We start from the raw sequence: 16884 nt of genomic DNA on the forward strand, positions 1-16884 counted from the left end.
GTACAACATTATACAATTTTACTAAGTAGAAATGCAAAATATACAAATGTAGTTGTCAAGATATTTTAAGTAGTGTACATGCCAGTAAATATTACACTTGATCAAGGAAAAGATTTCTCTTTCTTCATATTTAAGAAATTTCTAAAGATACTTTCCTCTATATTTGAAACCTTTTGATTTCCGAGTCCTCCAAATCCTGAGAATGGCCTCCAAGGGCACTTAATAACCTCCATTTGGATACCATGTGCTTGTGAGAGTCTCCAGGCTAGAGAAACATAGTTACAGCACAGAAATCCCTACTCTAATGAAGAGACCTATAGCATTTAATATAACTTATAAAGTTGTATTTTGCTTTATTATATTATAAAATTATAGCAAGTATTAGAAAACTATCCTTATTCCCATTCTAAAGGAAACAAGATCACAGAAATCAGATGACTTGCTTATGATCATGCAGGTAAGGAGCTCAACTCAAATTTTTGGACACCCCCTCTGGCACTTGTTCCACTACAGCCCACTGCAGGGTCCTTCTGAGTGACAGGATCATCAATTCAGACTGGAGAGGGATCTTCAAATTTACAGAACTGGAGTCACAAGAATGCACCACTGATACTAACAGAAGGAACTTGAGAGAGCACCTGCCTTTTTAGAGTTGCTTTCAGTTTTTAATAAATTAAATTTCAGGTGTTTAGAGTTGCTTTCAGTTTTTACTAAATTAAATTTCAGGTGCTGATTAGACATCAAAGGTACACCAGGGCATAATAATTCTAAGGAAGATTAGAAAGTTTATATGAACGATAAATGACCTCATCAGAAAGAATAAAATGCTATCTATGTTAAACAACTACATAACATGTTCCAAAATCATTAATAAAAAAAGAAATACAAATTAAAATTCTGAGGTTATGCTTCATATTTATCAAATTCTAAAAGTAATAAAAGATCCTAAGAGTCAATATTAGAAGAGCTATGAGAAGATGGACACCTTAATAAGTTGGTAGAATTATAAAATGTTCAATCCTTCTGGGAAACAATATGGAATTAGAGGGCAGAAAGTTACTAAAATGTTCTTACTTTTTGACCCAGGGATCCTACTACAAAGCATATGCCCCAAGGAAGATAATGATAAAAAGAAAGGTTCCATACATAACAAAATATTCATATCAGCACTGTGTTGCAGAAAAGCATCTGAAAAGGAAATGGTTACCCACTGACTGGGAAGAGTTTACTAAATTATAATCTTTCATTATATTAGGCAGCAAGGTGATGTAGTGTATAGAGTGCCAAGCCTAGAGTCAGGAAGACCAGAGTTCAAATCTGGCCTCAGGAGCTTACTAGCCATGTGATCTGGGCAAGGTACATAACTCTACCTCAATTTAGGAAATGACAAGTCACTCCAGTATCTTTGACAAGTTGGACATGACTAAAAACAACTAAACAACAACATGTATCATTATAACAGAGTATTACTGCACCAAAAGAAAGGACAGATATGAAAAATTCAGAGAAACATGAAAAGATTTGTATGAACTTCACAAAAAAGGAACCAAGAAAATATAAAGAGAGAAGAGGTGGGCATAGACCATTATTTAACACCATATACCAAAATCAAGTCTAAATGGGTGCATGATCTAGGTATAAAGGCTGATACTGTAAGCAGTCTCCTAAAACAAGGAATAGTTTACCTATCAGACTTGTGGAGAGGGAAAGACTTTATGACTAAACAAGAATTAGAGAACATTATAAAATGTAAAATGGATAATTTTGACTACATGAAATTGAAAAGCTTCTGTACAAACAAAGCCAATATAACCAAGATTAAGAGGGAGGTGGGAAATTGGGAAAGAATTTTTACAACCTATGTCTCTGACAAAAGACTCATTTCTAAAATATACAGAGAATTGAGTCAAATTTATAAGAATACAAGTCATTCCCCAATTGATAAATGGTCAAAGGATATGAACAGGCAGTTTTCAGAGAAAAAAATTAAAGATATCTATAAGCACATGAAGAAATGCTCTAATTCACTATTGATTAGAGAAATGCAAATCAAAACAACTCTGAGGTACCACATCTCACCAGTCAGATTGGCTAAGATGACAAAACAGGAAAATGATAAATGCTGGAGAGGATGTGGGCAAATTGGAACACTAATGCATTGCTGGTGGAGTTGTGAACTGATCGAGCCTTTCTGGGGAGCAATCTGGAATTATGCCCAAAGGGCTATAAATACTTTCATACCCTTTGATCCAGCAATACCACTCCTAGGGTTATATCCCAAAGAGATCACAGAAGTGGGAGAAAGACCCATATGTACAAAAATGTTTATAGTGGCTCTTTTTGTGGTGGCAAAGAATTGGAAATTAAGGGGGTGCCCATCAATTGGGGAATGGCTGAATAAGTTGTGGTATATGCATGTTGTGGAATACTACTGTGCTATAAGAAACGAGGAGCAGATGGTCTTCATATTTACCTGGAGAGGCTTATACAAACTGATGCTGAGTGAGAAGAGTAGAACCAGGAGAAATCTGTATACAATTACAGACACAACGTATGTGTGATGACCAACTTTGATAGACTGGTCTCATCTCAGCAATGCAGTGATATAAGTCAATCCCAAAAGACTCATGATGGAGAGAAATATGTGTATCCAGAGAAAGAACTAGAAAGAACTGAGTTTATATCCAGGTGAAAGCAAAATACCTGATCTTCTTCCTTCTCTTATTTGGTTTTATGTCCTCTTTACCATTTTTCATTCCAGCTGATACAATCCGTCTTTATAACCTGACTAATGTATAATGTGAAAGTATTTACAGATCCTATATTTGACTATATGCTGCCATGGTGGGGAGGGGAGGGAAGGGGACAAAATGTGAAACTCAAGGAATTGTGGAATTGAATCCTGTAAACTAAAAGGAAACAAACAAATTCATAAAAAAAAAAGTGGAAAAAAAAATGAAGAGGGAGTGGAGCCAAGATGGCAGAGTAGAAGCACAAACTTGGAGTGGGCTCTGGCTCCAATTCCAATACCTGTAAAAAAATTACTCTAAACAAATTTTAAAGCTACAGGACCCACAAAAGGACAGAGAAAAGCAAAACTTCCACTAAAGACAGCCAGCAGGCCAACAGGAAAGGTCTACTGCAGGATGCTGGGAGCCAAGCGCAGACCTGCAGGAGCTGTGGGTTCCAGCCTCAGGCCTCAGAAGAGTGAATAACCAGCAGCTGTGGTGGCTTCCAGACTTCTCAACCCATAAATGCCAAAGAGAAAATAAAAGGTCAGTAGGGAACTCTGTTGGGGGGGTGGGGGTGGTACTGAAGAGCATGTTCCAGCTGCTGTCCCCGGAGAGAGAAGCAACGGAGGTAAGGCGGCTGTGCCATGTGGCTGCCTCAGGAGCTCCTGGCCTGCAGATTGTAGGGGGACCAAGTGACCACTCAGAGGGTAATCGCTCTTGCTTTAACCTGCTTGGGTCTGGATCATAGTCTTGGGTGGTGGTCCTGGTGTGTGACCAGTGAGCCAGAGCTTGTGGGGGCTGTACAGACAGCGCCCTCCTAATAGCTCTGACAGTTGCAAAAACCCTAGCAATTTGGAACACAGCTCTCTCCATTCTGGAAGTAGAGAGAGTTCTACTGTGACAAAGAGCTCAAGGGTCAAGTAATTGGCTGGCAATATGAGCAAGCACAGGAAGCACAAACAACAGAATACTTTTTTGAGGACAAAAAGGATCAAGCCATGGACCAAGAGGAAGTCAGCAAAGTCAGAACTCCTGCATCAAAAGCCTCCAAGAAAAATATGAACTGGTTACAGGCCATGGAGAAGCTCAAGAAGGATTTTGAAAATCAAGTAAGAGAAGTAGAGGAAAAATTGGGAAGAGAAATGAAAATGATGCAGGAAAATCATAAAAAGCGAGTCAGCAGCCTGCTAAAGGAGACCCAAAAATACACTGAAGAAAACAACACCTTAAAAAATAGACTAACTCAAATGGCAAAAGAGGCCCAAAAAGCCAATGAGAAGATGAATGCTTTAAAAAGTCAAATTTGCTAGATGGAAAAGGAATTTCAAAAATTCACTGAAGAAAATAACTCCTTCAAAATTAGATTGGAGCAACTGGAAGCTAATGACTTTATGAGAAATCAAGACACTATAAAACAGATACAAAGAAATTAAAAAATAGGGGGCAGCTAGGTGGTGCAGTGAGTAAAGCGCTGGGCCCAGAGTCAGGAGGACCTGAGTTTGGTTCCAGCCTCAGACACTTAACACCCACCAAGAAAACTAGCCGTGTAACCTTGGCAAGTTACTTACCCCCAATTGCCCTCCAAAAGGCAAAAAAAAAAAAAAAAAAAGAAATGAAAAAATAGAAGGCAATGTGAAATATCTCATTGGAAAAACCACAGACCTGGAAAATAGATCCAGGAGAAATAATTTAAAAATTACTGGACTACCTGAAAGCCATGATCAAAAAAAGAAACTAGACACCCTCTTTCAAGAAATTATCAAGCAAAACTGCCCTGATATTCTAGAACCAGAGGGCAAAATAGAAATGGAAAGAATTCACCAATCACCTCTTGAAAAAGATCCCAAAAAGAAAACTCCTAGAAATATTATAGCCAAATTCCAGAGTTCCCAGATCAAGGAGAAAATATTACAAGAAGTCAGGAAGGAACAATTTGAGTATCATAGAAACACAATCAGGATAACACAAGACCTAGCAGCTTCTACATTAAGGGATTGAAGAGCTTGGAATATGATATTCCAGAGGTCAAAGGACCTAGGACTAAAACCAAGAATCACCTACCCAACAAAACTAAGTATAATGCTTCAGGGGAAAATATGGTCATTCAATGAAATAGAGGATTTTCAAGCATTCTTGATGAAAAAACCAGAGCTGAACAGATAATTTGACTTTCAAATATAAGCAGCAAGAGAAGCATGAGAAGGTAAAAGGGAAAATAAATCATAAGGAACTTATTAAAGTTGAACTATTTACATTCCTACATGGAAAAATGATAATTGTAACTCATACGACTTTTCTCAGTATGATGATAATTGAAGGGAATATATATGTATGTATGTATAGGAGGGCATATGTGCATATAAATATATATGTGAGTGTGGGCATATGTATATTCATATATATACAGAGGGCACCAGATGAGCTGAGTAGGAAGGGATGATATCTAAAAAATAAAATTAAGAGGTGTGAGAGGAATTTACTGGAAGAAGGAGAAAGGGAAAGATAGGTTAGAGTAAGTTATCTCATATCGGGGCGGCCAGGTAGCACAGTGAGTAACAGCATTGGCTCCAGTGTTGAGAAGACCTGGAGATCGAATCCCGGGCTCAGACACTTAGCACCCACCCAGAAACACCTGGCCGTGTAACCTTGAGCAAGTTACTTAACCCCAATTGCTTAGGAGCGGCCAGGTGGCTCAGCGAGTATGACCTGGATCAAATCCGGGCTCAGATACTCAGCACCACACCCAGAAATAACTGGCCGTGTAACCTTGAGCAAGTTACTTAACCCTGATTGCTTTAAAAAAAAAAAATTATCTCATATAAAAGAGGCAAGAGAAAACTGTTACAATGGAGGAGAAGAGCAGAGAGGTGAAAGGGAATGGAATGACCTTACTCTCACTGAATTTGGATTAAGGAGGGAATAACATACACACTCAATTGGGTATCTTACCCTACAGGAAAATAGGGGATTAGGGGATAAGAGGGGGAATAATAAAAGGGAGGGCAGATTGGGGGAGAGAGTAATTAGAAGCAAACATTTTTGAAAAGGGATAGGGCCAAAGGAGAAATTGGGGGGGGGGATAGGACAGGATGGAGGGAAATAGAGTTAGTCTTTCACAATATAACAATTATGGAGATGATTTGGGTAACTACACACCTACAACCTATACTGAATTGTTTGTCTTCCTAGTTGGGGCAGATGAGGAGGGAGGAAGGGAAAGAACACGGAACTCAAAGTTTTAAAAAATAATGTTTAAAAAAAAATTTTTTTATATGCAACTGGGAAATGGGATATACAGGCATTGAATTATGGAAATCCATCTTGTTCTGCTGGAAAGTTGGGGTGTGATGGAGGAGGATATAAGAAAGAATAGCCTGGGGGAAGAGGTATTCAGTAGGCTTGCTATTTTTGGATGGAGGTAGGGGAAATATGGGGAGAAAAAACTGTAACTCAAAATTTTGTGGAAATGAATATTGAAAACTAAAAATAAATTAATTTTTAAAAAAAAGAGTGAAGATACATTTTCACAATGAAGGCAACATTAAAAGGCAACCTTACTCAGATTAAGGCAATAATCACATAGTTCTAAAGAACAATTTAAACATACTTCTCTCCTTTCAGTAAACAAGGGGATTGGGATGGAGCATGGAAGAGAAGGGCAATGTGTTATGTTACATAATGGATATGAAATGGTATATACCTTATTAGACATAGTAGCTTTGTCAGTTGAATTTCGCTTATCTGTTTATCTGTCACAAGAAAAGATCAATGGCAGGAATGGTGGAATACAGGAAGATTAATATGTAAAAACCAAAAGGCTTAGTAAAACTTTTTTTTTAAATGTTACATTAAACTCCCTATTTTATTCTGAATTGGCAGTATTTCTCTCCACATCTTACCTTACAAGGGGTTGCAGAGGTTCCGAGAGAGACATGTCACTACTAGAAGAGGCACTGGGGGGCCGCTCTTGTACTTTGTTTTCTTTGTCAGATTCTCCAGATGGTTGGTACCCTGGTCTTACCTACAAGAAATCAAATTTATGTTAGCCTTATCAAAACGGGAAATTCTTTTAAAAAAAAACAAACTAGTGCCACTTTAGTTTTAGTTCATATGTATACATGTATTTGAAAGTAAAACCAATTAAATTTAGCTTTCCTTTAAGTGAAGGTTTAAATAAAAATATCAATTGACAGCATTTTGCTCTCATCCAAGTATCATAAAATTAATCATTACAAGGATAAAATTTAAACATTCATATTACTCTATGCCATATCCTCAGGGATAATAATAAACTACAAAACTACATTTATTATTATTACAATCTAACTTTTTCCATCAAGATTTTGTGAGAAATCTAATGCCAAAATGTAATTAATAGCCTTGATAATGAATACAAAGATTAATATCCATCCTAAGAAAATTCAATTTTACTTTTTGTTTTCTATTACTTTTATTCATTCCCTAACCCTCCCTATCTTAGTTAACATATAAGGAGTCATTATCATTACCTAATATTGTCTGAATGATTGACATCTGGATTAGGAGCTATATAGGTCATTTCATATCATGCAGCAAAATACCCCAAGCTTTTCTGAAACGTGATTTCCTCCCTCACTACATTTTTATCCTAAAAAGTATAAAACTACCTGTGATTCTTGTGTAACATGCAGCTGATGAGATGGCTCTTGTAATAAGGCTTGTTCTAGAAGCAGTTTAGAGTAAGTTTCCTGTAACCTCCTGGCTGCTGAAGGCTCAGAAGACGGCACATTTTTCACTTTACTAAATGCTTCCTTCTGTTTCCGGTAAAGCTCCTGCAGTCGTTTGTTCTTTTGTTCAGTTGCTTCTTTTTGAGCCTTCTTCTCTTCATTCTGCCTCCTCTTTCTTTCCTCTTGTTGTCTAACAATGTACTGGCGCACTTCATCTGTATCATAGTGCCTCTTTTTAGAAATAACAGGAGGATCTTCATTAGCTGTTAATTTGTCTGGTTTTCTTTTAACAGGGCTATGACTCCTAGAAGTCTGGGCTGGTCCCACAGGCTTCTGATTCTGCCGATCCCCAGTTTCTTGCTTTGTAGCTTGTGGTGCAGAATCCAGCTGAAGATCATCAAGAATTCCACGAATTTCAACTGGCAAAAAGTCCTTGTTTAAGGTGTCTTCCTCTGGTTTACTATCTGGGAGAGAAGCAGGTAATTTCTTGAAGTTATTCTCAGGCCGAACCCTACTCCGTGAACGTTCTGTGCTTCGTGGATGACGACGTTTATGTGACATATCCAATCTAGGGTCAGATTCTGCTCTTCCAATTTGGCCAACTGCAAAGTAAAGATTATTAGTACAGTAATACATTATAAAATGCATTCCTAGTAATTTATTGCACTAAAAAATAGATAAGGCAATTTCTTTTCATTTTCACAGATATATAGTCAAGTAACCAATGAAAAGTCATCTGTAATTCTTAATGGAAAGAGAAACAATAGCTGGCTTCTTTTTAAAAAAAGGGCAGAACAACTTTTTAAAAATTAAATTTGGAAAATATGCATTAAAAACACCTAGGCCTTGCAAAGATAAACATGCACCTACATGCCAAAGCTAAACCATAAAGATATCAAATGAAGCCCACTGCAAGTAAATCTAAAATACTAATAAAGCCACATAAAATAGCACTAAGTTTAGGGAATGAAATGTGTATGAATATACCAGAGAATTTCCAAAAGAGACCCATTTCTTTAAAAGTTTGTCGTAATTTAATGTCTGGCACAAAAAAATTAAAATGAACCTCTAGCTACCCAATTTATCTGCATAATCATGTTTATGTTTTAATAATACCTGCAGAAAACAAATGTTTCTATTTCTAGGAATAGCTTAAATGTAATTTTAAATTATGCTCTTGTGAAGGGAGAACTTCACATAGCACTCTGCATAAGCTCTCACTCATCACATAGTATTTTGTATCTAACATGTCTTCCTTCTAAACTAAGTTTCACAAGAGAAGAGAATGTCCCTTATTTAACTATAGTTTTACTTAGAACCTAGCACAGTGCTTTCTACAGAAAAGATATTCAATAAAAGCCTGCCTAATTGAACTGGATAATTTCTAAATGAGGGTAACTTTCAATCTACTTAGGACAAAAGGAAAACAGCCACAATTTCAAGATGAGTTATTTAAAACATATAAATACATAACCACTATTATTACCACCACTACCCTGCCCACAGGCACATACTAATATGGAAGCAAACTGTATATTAGTATGTATGTGTGTATGCATGTATTACATGCCTGTTTACATGTACTATAAATATCAGCTGTCATGCTAAATTCTTTAGTTTCTTAGGATGTGTATTTATCTGTCTATTTACAGAGGTAGTTGAAAATATAGACTGAAAAAAATCATGTATTCCATATATGTTATGTTATACAAGGGTGGCCCAAAAGTCTTAGTGACAAAAATGTCACTAAGACTTTTGGGCCACCCTGCATTTACTTTTTCTATGTAGACAACTATTTCATTTCTTCCAGAATCTTTTCCTGAAATTAAAATTAAATAATATTCCTATTCTTTATAGCTTAGAAAGAATAGTTAACATGTGGATATTTAAAAACTTAAAATAAAGCTAGAACATATGCCCACTAAATATAAAGTACCTATTATTTCTAATTTCCTCCAATAGCTTGGCAACAACAAAAAGTGCTTTTATGTTCATATATGATACAGGAACAAAAATAATAAGGATGACGATGATTAAGGTAATTACTAAAGAAAGTGCTACCCACATTATTTCTTTTAGACAACCTGTAGATGCAATCAAATTAAATTCTTTTTTGGGTATCTCCAAACTGTTACAATGCTGTAGTCCTGAATACTTTCAAATGAGTGTTTTACCACAAAAAGATGAGTGTTTGATGTGAATTTCCAAAGCTAATTCAATTGCCCTTTCCCCCATTACAACAACTTATAACACTTCACCAGATTTAGTAGTCTTCTCTTTTCCATTTCTATCACTTGACTCTGTCCTTCGTTCTCTTTGTTCTATTCTGGGTGCTGGACCCAAAATCTTCTTTACTAACTTTTGTCCATCTCTCCAAGAGGACGTACTTATCATACGGCCACCACCTACAACATAAAATTACACTGAATTTGAAGTAGTTAGCTCTGGAGACATGTATCTATTAAGCCATATGGGTTTAGTAATTTGTCTTATATTTATCCACTGTCAACAAGAAGCTTAAATTTTATGATTTCCATCTATATGTCAAATACAATTATGATTTAACGGTAGTATGTTTAAATCTTGTTTCACCATCAATGAAACCAGTACCTTAAAAATAATACGTCATGGATATTATGGGAATTTTTTTTTTTGCATGACTATACAGATTTGTAATGGGTTTTGTTTTTCTTGCCTTCTCACTGGGTCGAGGAGGGAGAGAAAAGGGTAAGAGAATTCAGAACTGAAAACAAAAACTGAATTTTAAAAAAGAGAAAGTGATACATAAGACATCCTCTTTAAGCATAATGCCTCCATAAATCCTGAAGATTAGGCAGAAAATCCAACTAAGATCTAAATGTTAAAAAGAATAAGTACTGTCAAGATTTTTTTAAATGCTATGCTCATAACTAAGAAATACTGCTTATATTTATTAAGAACTTTCAAATAGATAAGCTTCAATAAAAAGAATTTTATGGAAGTGAAACCTGAATAAAAATCAGCATCTTTTCTAAAGGTTACAACAACCTGTGCTTATTTTAAAATATGACCCAATTAAACATTTATTGACTTTATAAGTTATGAATGAGAGAGGGAATAATATTTTGTGACATTGCCCCTAATCTGAAACAGCCTAATGGGAACTTTAAAGAGAGACATACCACCTCCAAAGACTCTTGCTTTTATGTTACTACACAAAGAATCTGAGAAGGGGCTCATCTTGAATTTTAGCTAAGTTACCAAACATGACGTGCAATTATTTGTAGCTCTTCATTTATGGGAATAATTTGTTACTGGTAGGGAAAAGAGACATTCACTTATAACCTGGTGTTTTTTGTTTTTGGAGAACTTTATTTGTTTTTTGTATTTGGAGAACTTTATTTGATAAAATGTTACAAAAGATTGTATGGATTTATTGGCTCCTGTCGTTTAATTCTTCAATAGAAACATGGAGAAAGTTTCATTTGGATATTCCATAAAACAAAATTTAAAATTGAATAAAACTATTGCTCATCAATGCTGCTTTGTCAAAGTCATCAATTACATAGGAAAATACATGGTATTCTAGGTGTAGTGCACAACATACAACACTGAACTTTATACCCAAACAGAAGATTGAAGTACTTTCAGAATGATCTTTAAAAGTAAAATATTCTAGGGGAAAACAGCTTAAGTTATGATTAAGATATTAATATATATCTTTAGGATTTCCCTCACCTTTTAGTTAGAGTATATTTTTAAAATATCATGTACACTATTTTAACCTATTCCACACAAGCATCATGGCATTTAAGCATATACCTCTACAGGGCCATTATCCTGTCTTAGCCATAGTATGTCATCTGAAATAAAATAACTAACTATGCAGACTAGGCTTACACTAAAAATATTCACATTTTTTTAACATCATTTTGGAAACTTTCCTAAGAATTTCTCATTCTATCCATCTTCAACAAAAGCTCAGTGAAGGAGTGATGACACTGAGGAACATCTGAAGAAAAGCTGCCCTCACCCCCCAATATTTGTGTTGCTATCATGGAATAAGCCCCAGAGCCAGGCCACAGAAGCCTTCATTTCCCATAGTCACCGGAGAGAATAGGGGTTCAACAACTTTGTTAGATGTGTTATCTCCAAGCTTTAACTGACAGTCCATTCTTTTTCAAGGCTTCTGCCTGGGTATTTATTGAATAAAAACTAAAGACATTTGTGGAAGAAGTATTTATTTGCTAATGGTAAATTAGGGGTGGCCAGAAAATAATATATTTGAAAATAGAAAGCTAGCTCTATTTTCACCCATGACTAATTCTAACAAACTGGTAGCCAAACTGTTACTCTCAACTAGTACCTGAGAATTTCTGGTTTATCATCTCAAGGATGTTTATGATTTCCAGGTTCTGATAATAAATTTGTAAAAAAATGTAAAATTTTCTTCCAAGATAAAAAGTATTTTTCTTTAGCAAATATCACTATTATAAAATTTCATTTTTAGATTCCAGGCAGTAAAAAATTTTTCCTTTCTTAGAATTGTTATATACTGCACATTTCCAGTGAAAGCAATCTTCTTCAAAAAAAACAAGTTGTATATAAACAGGCTGTTGTGTCAGGGAGCTAAGTATTCAAAGAGCTTGGTTTGAAATAGTGCCTTGGATTATTAAATTTAAAACCATTTACTTCTGTTAACTCTTCGTTCTCTTTCAGGTATGAATCTTTCAGAATGTGATTCTTACCTCCTGAAAAATCTTTTTAAGTAGCATCTATTATAAGAAAAAGTAAGAAACTTTCTTGTCAGTGAGATTTATTCCAGATGCATTTTGAAGTGGATATGCTATCTTTTATCTTGAAGAGTAATAATAATCTTTAAGAGGAAGGAAGAAGGAACGAAGGAAGGAAAGAGAGGAGGGAGGGAGAAAGGAAGGGAGGGAGGAAGGAAAGAAGGAAGGAGGGAAGGAGTCAGTCCAATGGGATACAAATACCTATATTCAAATTCCCAACACTAACTAAGCCCTGACCACTTCCAAGGGGAAGTTCACTATCAAAGAAACAGACCCTGTGAGAACTATGTGGTAAATATGGGATTATTTACTTTTTTTTGCTTTGTAGCTTTATAGCCCTAGACAGCAAGGTACAGGAGCTAGTATCTTGCCCAATTTTGGCAGTCCTACAAATGTACACTTACAGATTTCATTGACATGGAAAATGTCCCCATGGCAGAAAAATCTTCTGATACTCTATTCAATAAACATGTGCTATCTAAGGGATTTCCCTAATACATTCCAAATCATTAAGGGTTTGTTTTTGTCTATATTTTCTCCTAAATTCCCCAAAAGATACTCAATGAATAAAATTATGCACAAGTGATAAATGCTACAAATTTGAGAGAATAACATAGTGAACTGTCTGTTAACATGAGTTCAAATATATAAAATAATCATTTTCATTTTTTCACAGCTTTTTAAAGTTTACTATATGTTTTCATCTTAAGACCTTATTAAAACCAATCACATTGCTCCAAACATACAAGGCCCATGACAAGAAGTTATTATTCAAGGCAGGAATATAATTTACCTTGATTTACCTAGAACAGCACTGTTCAAAACTCATGATGCTTTGATTCATTAATTTATCCCCATGATAACCTATCTCAACAGATGCGGTCTTAATATAGAACTGATGAGAGAACATATACTAACCTGACTTGCAATCTGGACTTGATTGTGCTACCTTTTGTACTTTTCTAACTGGTCTGACTGTTTTCTTCTCCTTATTTTTTTCAGGCTTCTCTTTTACTGAGACATCTTCTAAAAGGCAAAAATCACATACCATACACAAGACAATGATTGTTATCATCCCAATAAGAATTAAAAAAAAAAACTTTAAAAAGTGAATGCAAAGCATAGGAAGTAAAAGGCCAACCTTAAGCTGTGGCTACTTATTACTTTGATTTTTTTAGAAATAATTTTTTAAAGACACCACCAATTCTCAGCTCCAGTTGTTTTTTATGAAAAGGTTTTTAAGTCAATGTTCTAGGTGCTAGAAAATGGATTATACAAATTGGATTTAAATTTGTTATTTCATTTTCCCAGTTAGGTCACTGGGAACATCACTTAATTTTTATAAGATTCACAAAGCTGCAATAAGTTTTGTCAGCTATAATTATAACATTTTTATACCTCAATAGAATTTTAGTTTACTTTAAGAAAAAAGTATTCTCTAGTTTAACTATTACTGAAATCCTGAGATAAAATTTTATGAGGTAATTTTAGGAGAAATAATTGTCATTCTCCTTATGAACTACATCTTGTCATTTTACCTATAAATTGACAGCTGAATTATTTTTTAAACCTCCAATCTAGTAAATGTACTTAACTACACATATACAAATACTAAACATTTGGCCTCTAAAATGGAGATTTAAGTGATGGATACTTTTGTAATACAGACAAAACTTTCAACAATTTGTTAAGAATCAGGAATCTGATAAAATTTTGGACAAAATACAATTTTAAAGTGATCAGGAGAGCTAAATTATGTCAAACTTCCTATGTATTTTAGGGGCAAAAAAAAAAAAAGACTCATGGATTCCTAAAGCTGAAAGTAACTTTAGAAATCAGCTAGTCTAAGCTGCTTGTTTTATACAAAGAAAGAAGTCTTAAGTTGATCTATAAACAGAAAATCCTAGAAGTTTGACCCAAATATAGTTCTTTAAACTCACACCTTTTACTGGCTATCAATTTCAATGACAACATATTTATGGTATTTGGTTTCAAAACAATAAGGGAAACAATAGAGCAAATCAGCTAGTTTAAGCTGCTTGTTTTATACAAAGAAAGAAGTCAGTCCTAAAGGGGCCTAACATCATATAACTAAATAGTTGCTGATTTCCAACTTAATCCTACATTTCCTTACTCTTAAGTCTAATGTTCTTCCTACTATATAGCTTTCCTTCCCAAGTTGATCTATAAACAGAGAAAATCTTAGAAGTTTGACCCAAATATAGTTCTTTAAACTCAAACCTTTTACTGGCTATCAATTTCAATGACAACATATTTAAGGTATTTGGTTTCAAAACAATAAGGGAAACAATAAAACAAAGTTAAACTTAATGTTTTGGGTTTTGTTTTTTTAAGGTGTAAGAAAGGAGTTAAGGACAAATTGTCTTCATCCTTTAGTGCAGGGGTGGGGAACCTGCTGCTTAAAGTCACATGTGGCCCTCTAGGTCCTCAAATGCAAACCTTTGACTGAATCAATACTTCACATAACAAATCCCCTTAATAAAAAGATTTGTTCTGTAAAACTTGGACTCAGACAAAAGGCTGCAACCAAGGACTCAGAAGGCCACAGGTTGTGTCCCTTCATACCTGTCCCCACCCCGCTTTAGTGTTTTCTAGTGCTACTCTTCAAATTCATGTATTCCTTGGCCGTCTCCAATATGATCTCTAAGACAGTCTATAATACAAAAAGTCTGGGGGTGGCTAGGTGGCCCAGTGAATAGAGCACCAGCCCTGGAGTCAGAAAGACCTTAGTTCAAATCTGGCCACAGACACTTAACACAAAAACTAGCCGTGTGACCTTGGGCAAGTCACTTAACCCAGGTTGCCCCCCCCCCCCCCCCAAGCAAAAGAATAGTTCTAAAATCTACAGCCTCAGACACTTAACACAAAAACTAGCCATGTGACCCTGGGCAAGTCACTTAACCCCAATTGCCCTCAAAAAAAAAAGTCTGATACAGAGACATACAAACCAGCAGAATTAGCTTACTCTCTGATACTGTGATATTCCTCAAATTATAAATGATGGAATGTTAGAAAAGCAATTCTCCAAACCATCAGCTTTTTAAAAATTTCATAAACATTGTAGTAATATTCAATGGAAAACAACCATAGGAGGTCACCTAGTATTTCCCACTGCTTCCAGATATTTGTATGTATAAATCATCCAAGTCAGGATAATGTTTAATCTATCTGAAAAGAACTTCAGGAATAGGGCCTTCACAAATCCTTCTACCATTTATTCTAGTTTTTAATCACTTTTATAAACAACTTTTTCGTTATATCTAGCTGAATTCTCCCAATACAACTCAAACTGAATCCTACAAAAGATTCAATGAGGGTCCACCAAGAGTGCCCTTAATCTGACAAAAGAAAAAAAAATAATGTTTTGTGCAAAGCCCTCATATTGTTAATTTCAAAAAAGCACGGGTTGTTAAGCCTAAAAATCCTCCAAAATTATAAATTCTATAACCCATTATGGATTTATAATATATGATGAATCCACGATAGAAAACATTATTGGCAATTTAAAAAATCATTTTTATTATACTTACTTTGGTACAGTCAAACAGAAAAAAGGGAAATAAAATTTTTAATATGCCTTTTGCCCTTTTTTTTTGGTGGGGGGGAAGGCTGCGTAGTTGGGGTTAAGTGACTTGCCCAAGGCTACACAGCTAATAAGTGTTAAGTGTCTGATGCCAAATTTCAACTCAGATCCTCCTGACTCCAGGGCCAGTGCTCTATTCACTGCGCCACCTAGCCGCCCCCAATTAACTGTTAACTTTTAAAAACTGAAATAAAATAAAAGGCCAATCAATGTTAACTGTCATCATCCTCAGACTTAAGTTACCTGACCTTAGATCTTAAACTCTCTTGACTTTTCAGGTTTCAAAATAAAGATAACTAAAATGTTTCTGATAATTAGGTAATAAAAAAATAAGAAATTAAACAACAGCTTAAGGAGGATATCAACGGCTTCTACCTTCCTTGTAACTGTCAGCCCTCTCATGATGATTCTGCTATGCCTTATCTTATAAATGAATGAAAAAGCATTTATTATATGCTTATTACTATGTGAAAGCAGTACACTAAACAGTGAGATATAACTACAAAAAGCAAGACAAGACTGACCCTGCTCTTAAGGAGATCACAGTAAAAGTGAGGGAAATGATACAAAAACAAATTCAGCTAACAAGCAGATGAAAAGGTCCAGAAGTCTTAAGGGTGAATCCACCAGGGTAGATGGCAAGATCCAAAAATCTTTAGACTACAACACTATGTCCAGTTGATAATAACAGGATACAGTATCAGGCCACAGGATAAGACCTGGTGGTCTGTCAACTCACCAGAAAGAAAAGAGTTGGTAATTCCCATTTCCTCTAAGGCATGTGAGCTGACAAGCAGCCCAGATGGATTTTTGGATAGCTCAGGGTCAGAGAAAAGAATGAGGGGAGAAAGGGTGTCCCCCTCCAATCACCATTTCCCTATGTCCTTTCTCTAGTATAATTCTCCCCTATAATGTATCTACTTTATACTTCTCAATTTCAACAGAGCATTTTTTTCACCAGTAGCATGACAGACTATTGAGAAACTCAAGGATATAAAAGATCTGGAAGAAATGCACTTTACATTTCTCTTTCAGAAGATGAGTACAACTCAACATTTTAAAATAGCCTA

The 16884-nt window shown here is 35.3% G+C and overlaps 1 protein-coding gene across 8 annotated transcripts in view; it reads right to left on the reverse strand.

The window, feature by feature from the left end:
- CEP350 (centrosomal protein 350) overlaps positions 1-16884 on the reverse strand; it is a 183063-nt gene that overhangs the window by 114160 nt on the left and 52019 nt on the right. For 6 of the 8 annotated variants that reach the window (XM_069065444.1, XM_069065446.1, XM_069065451.1 and 3 more), the window contains exons 8-11: positions 13129-13236; positions 9697-9843; positions 7379-8040; positions 6632-6753 (exon numbers count right to left, since the gene is read on the reverse strand). In XM_069065444.1, the coding sequence (XP_068921545.1) occupies positions 6632-6753; positions 7379-8040; positions 9697-9843; positions 13129-13236 (1039 nt within the window). The remainder of the gene's footprint in view (positions 1-6631; positions 6754-7378; positions 8041-9696; positions 9844-13128; positions 13237-16884) is intronic. The other 2 variants (XM_069065449.1, XM_069065450.1) reach the window with 2 other exon arrangements.

This window comes from Petaurus breviceps, unplaced genomic scaffold (genome assembly GCF_028583685.1).
Source record: "Petaurus breviceps papuanus isolate PSGF00001 unplaced genomic scaffold, PetGlider_PUasm1.0 90692, whole genome shotgun sequence".
In the NCBI taxonomy this organism is placed as follows: Eukaryota; Metazoa; Chordata; class Mammalia; order Diprotodontia; family Petauridae; genus Petaurus; species Petaurus breviceps.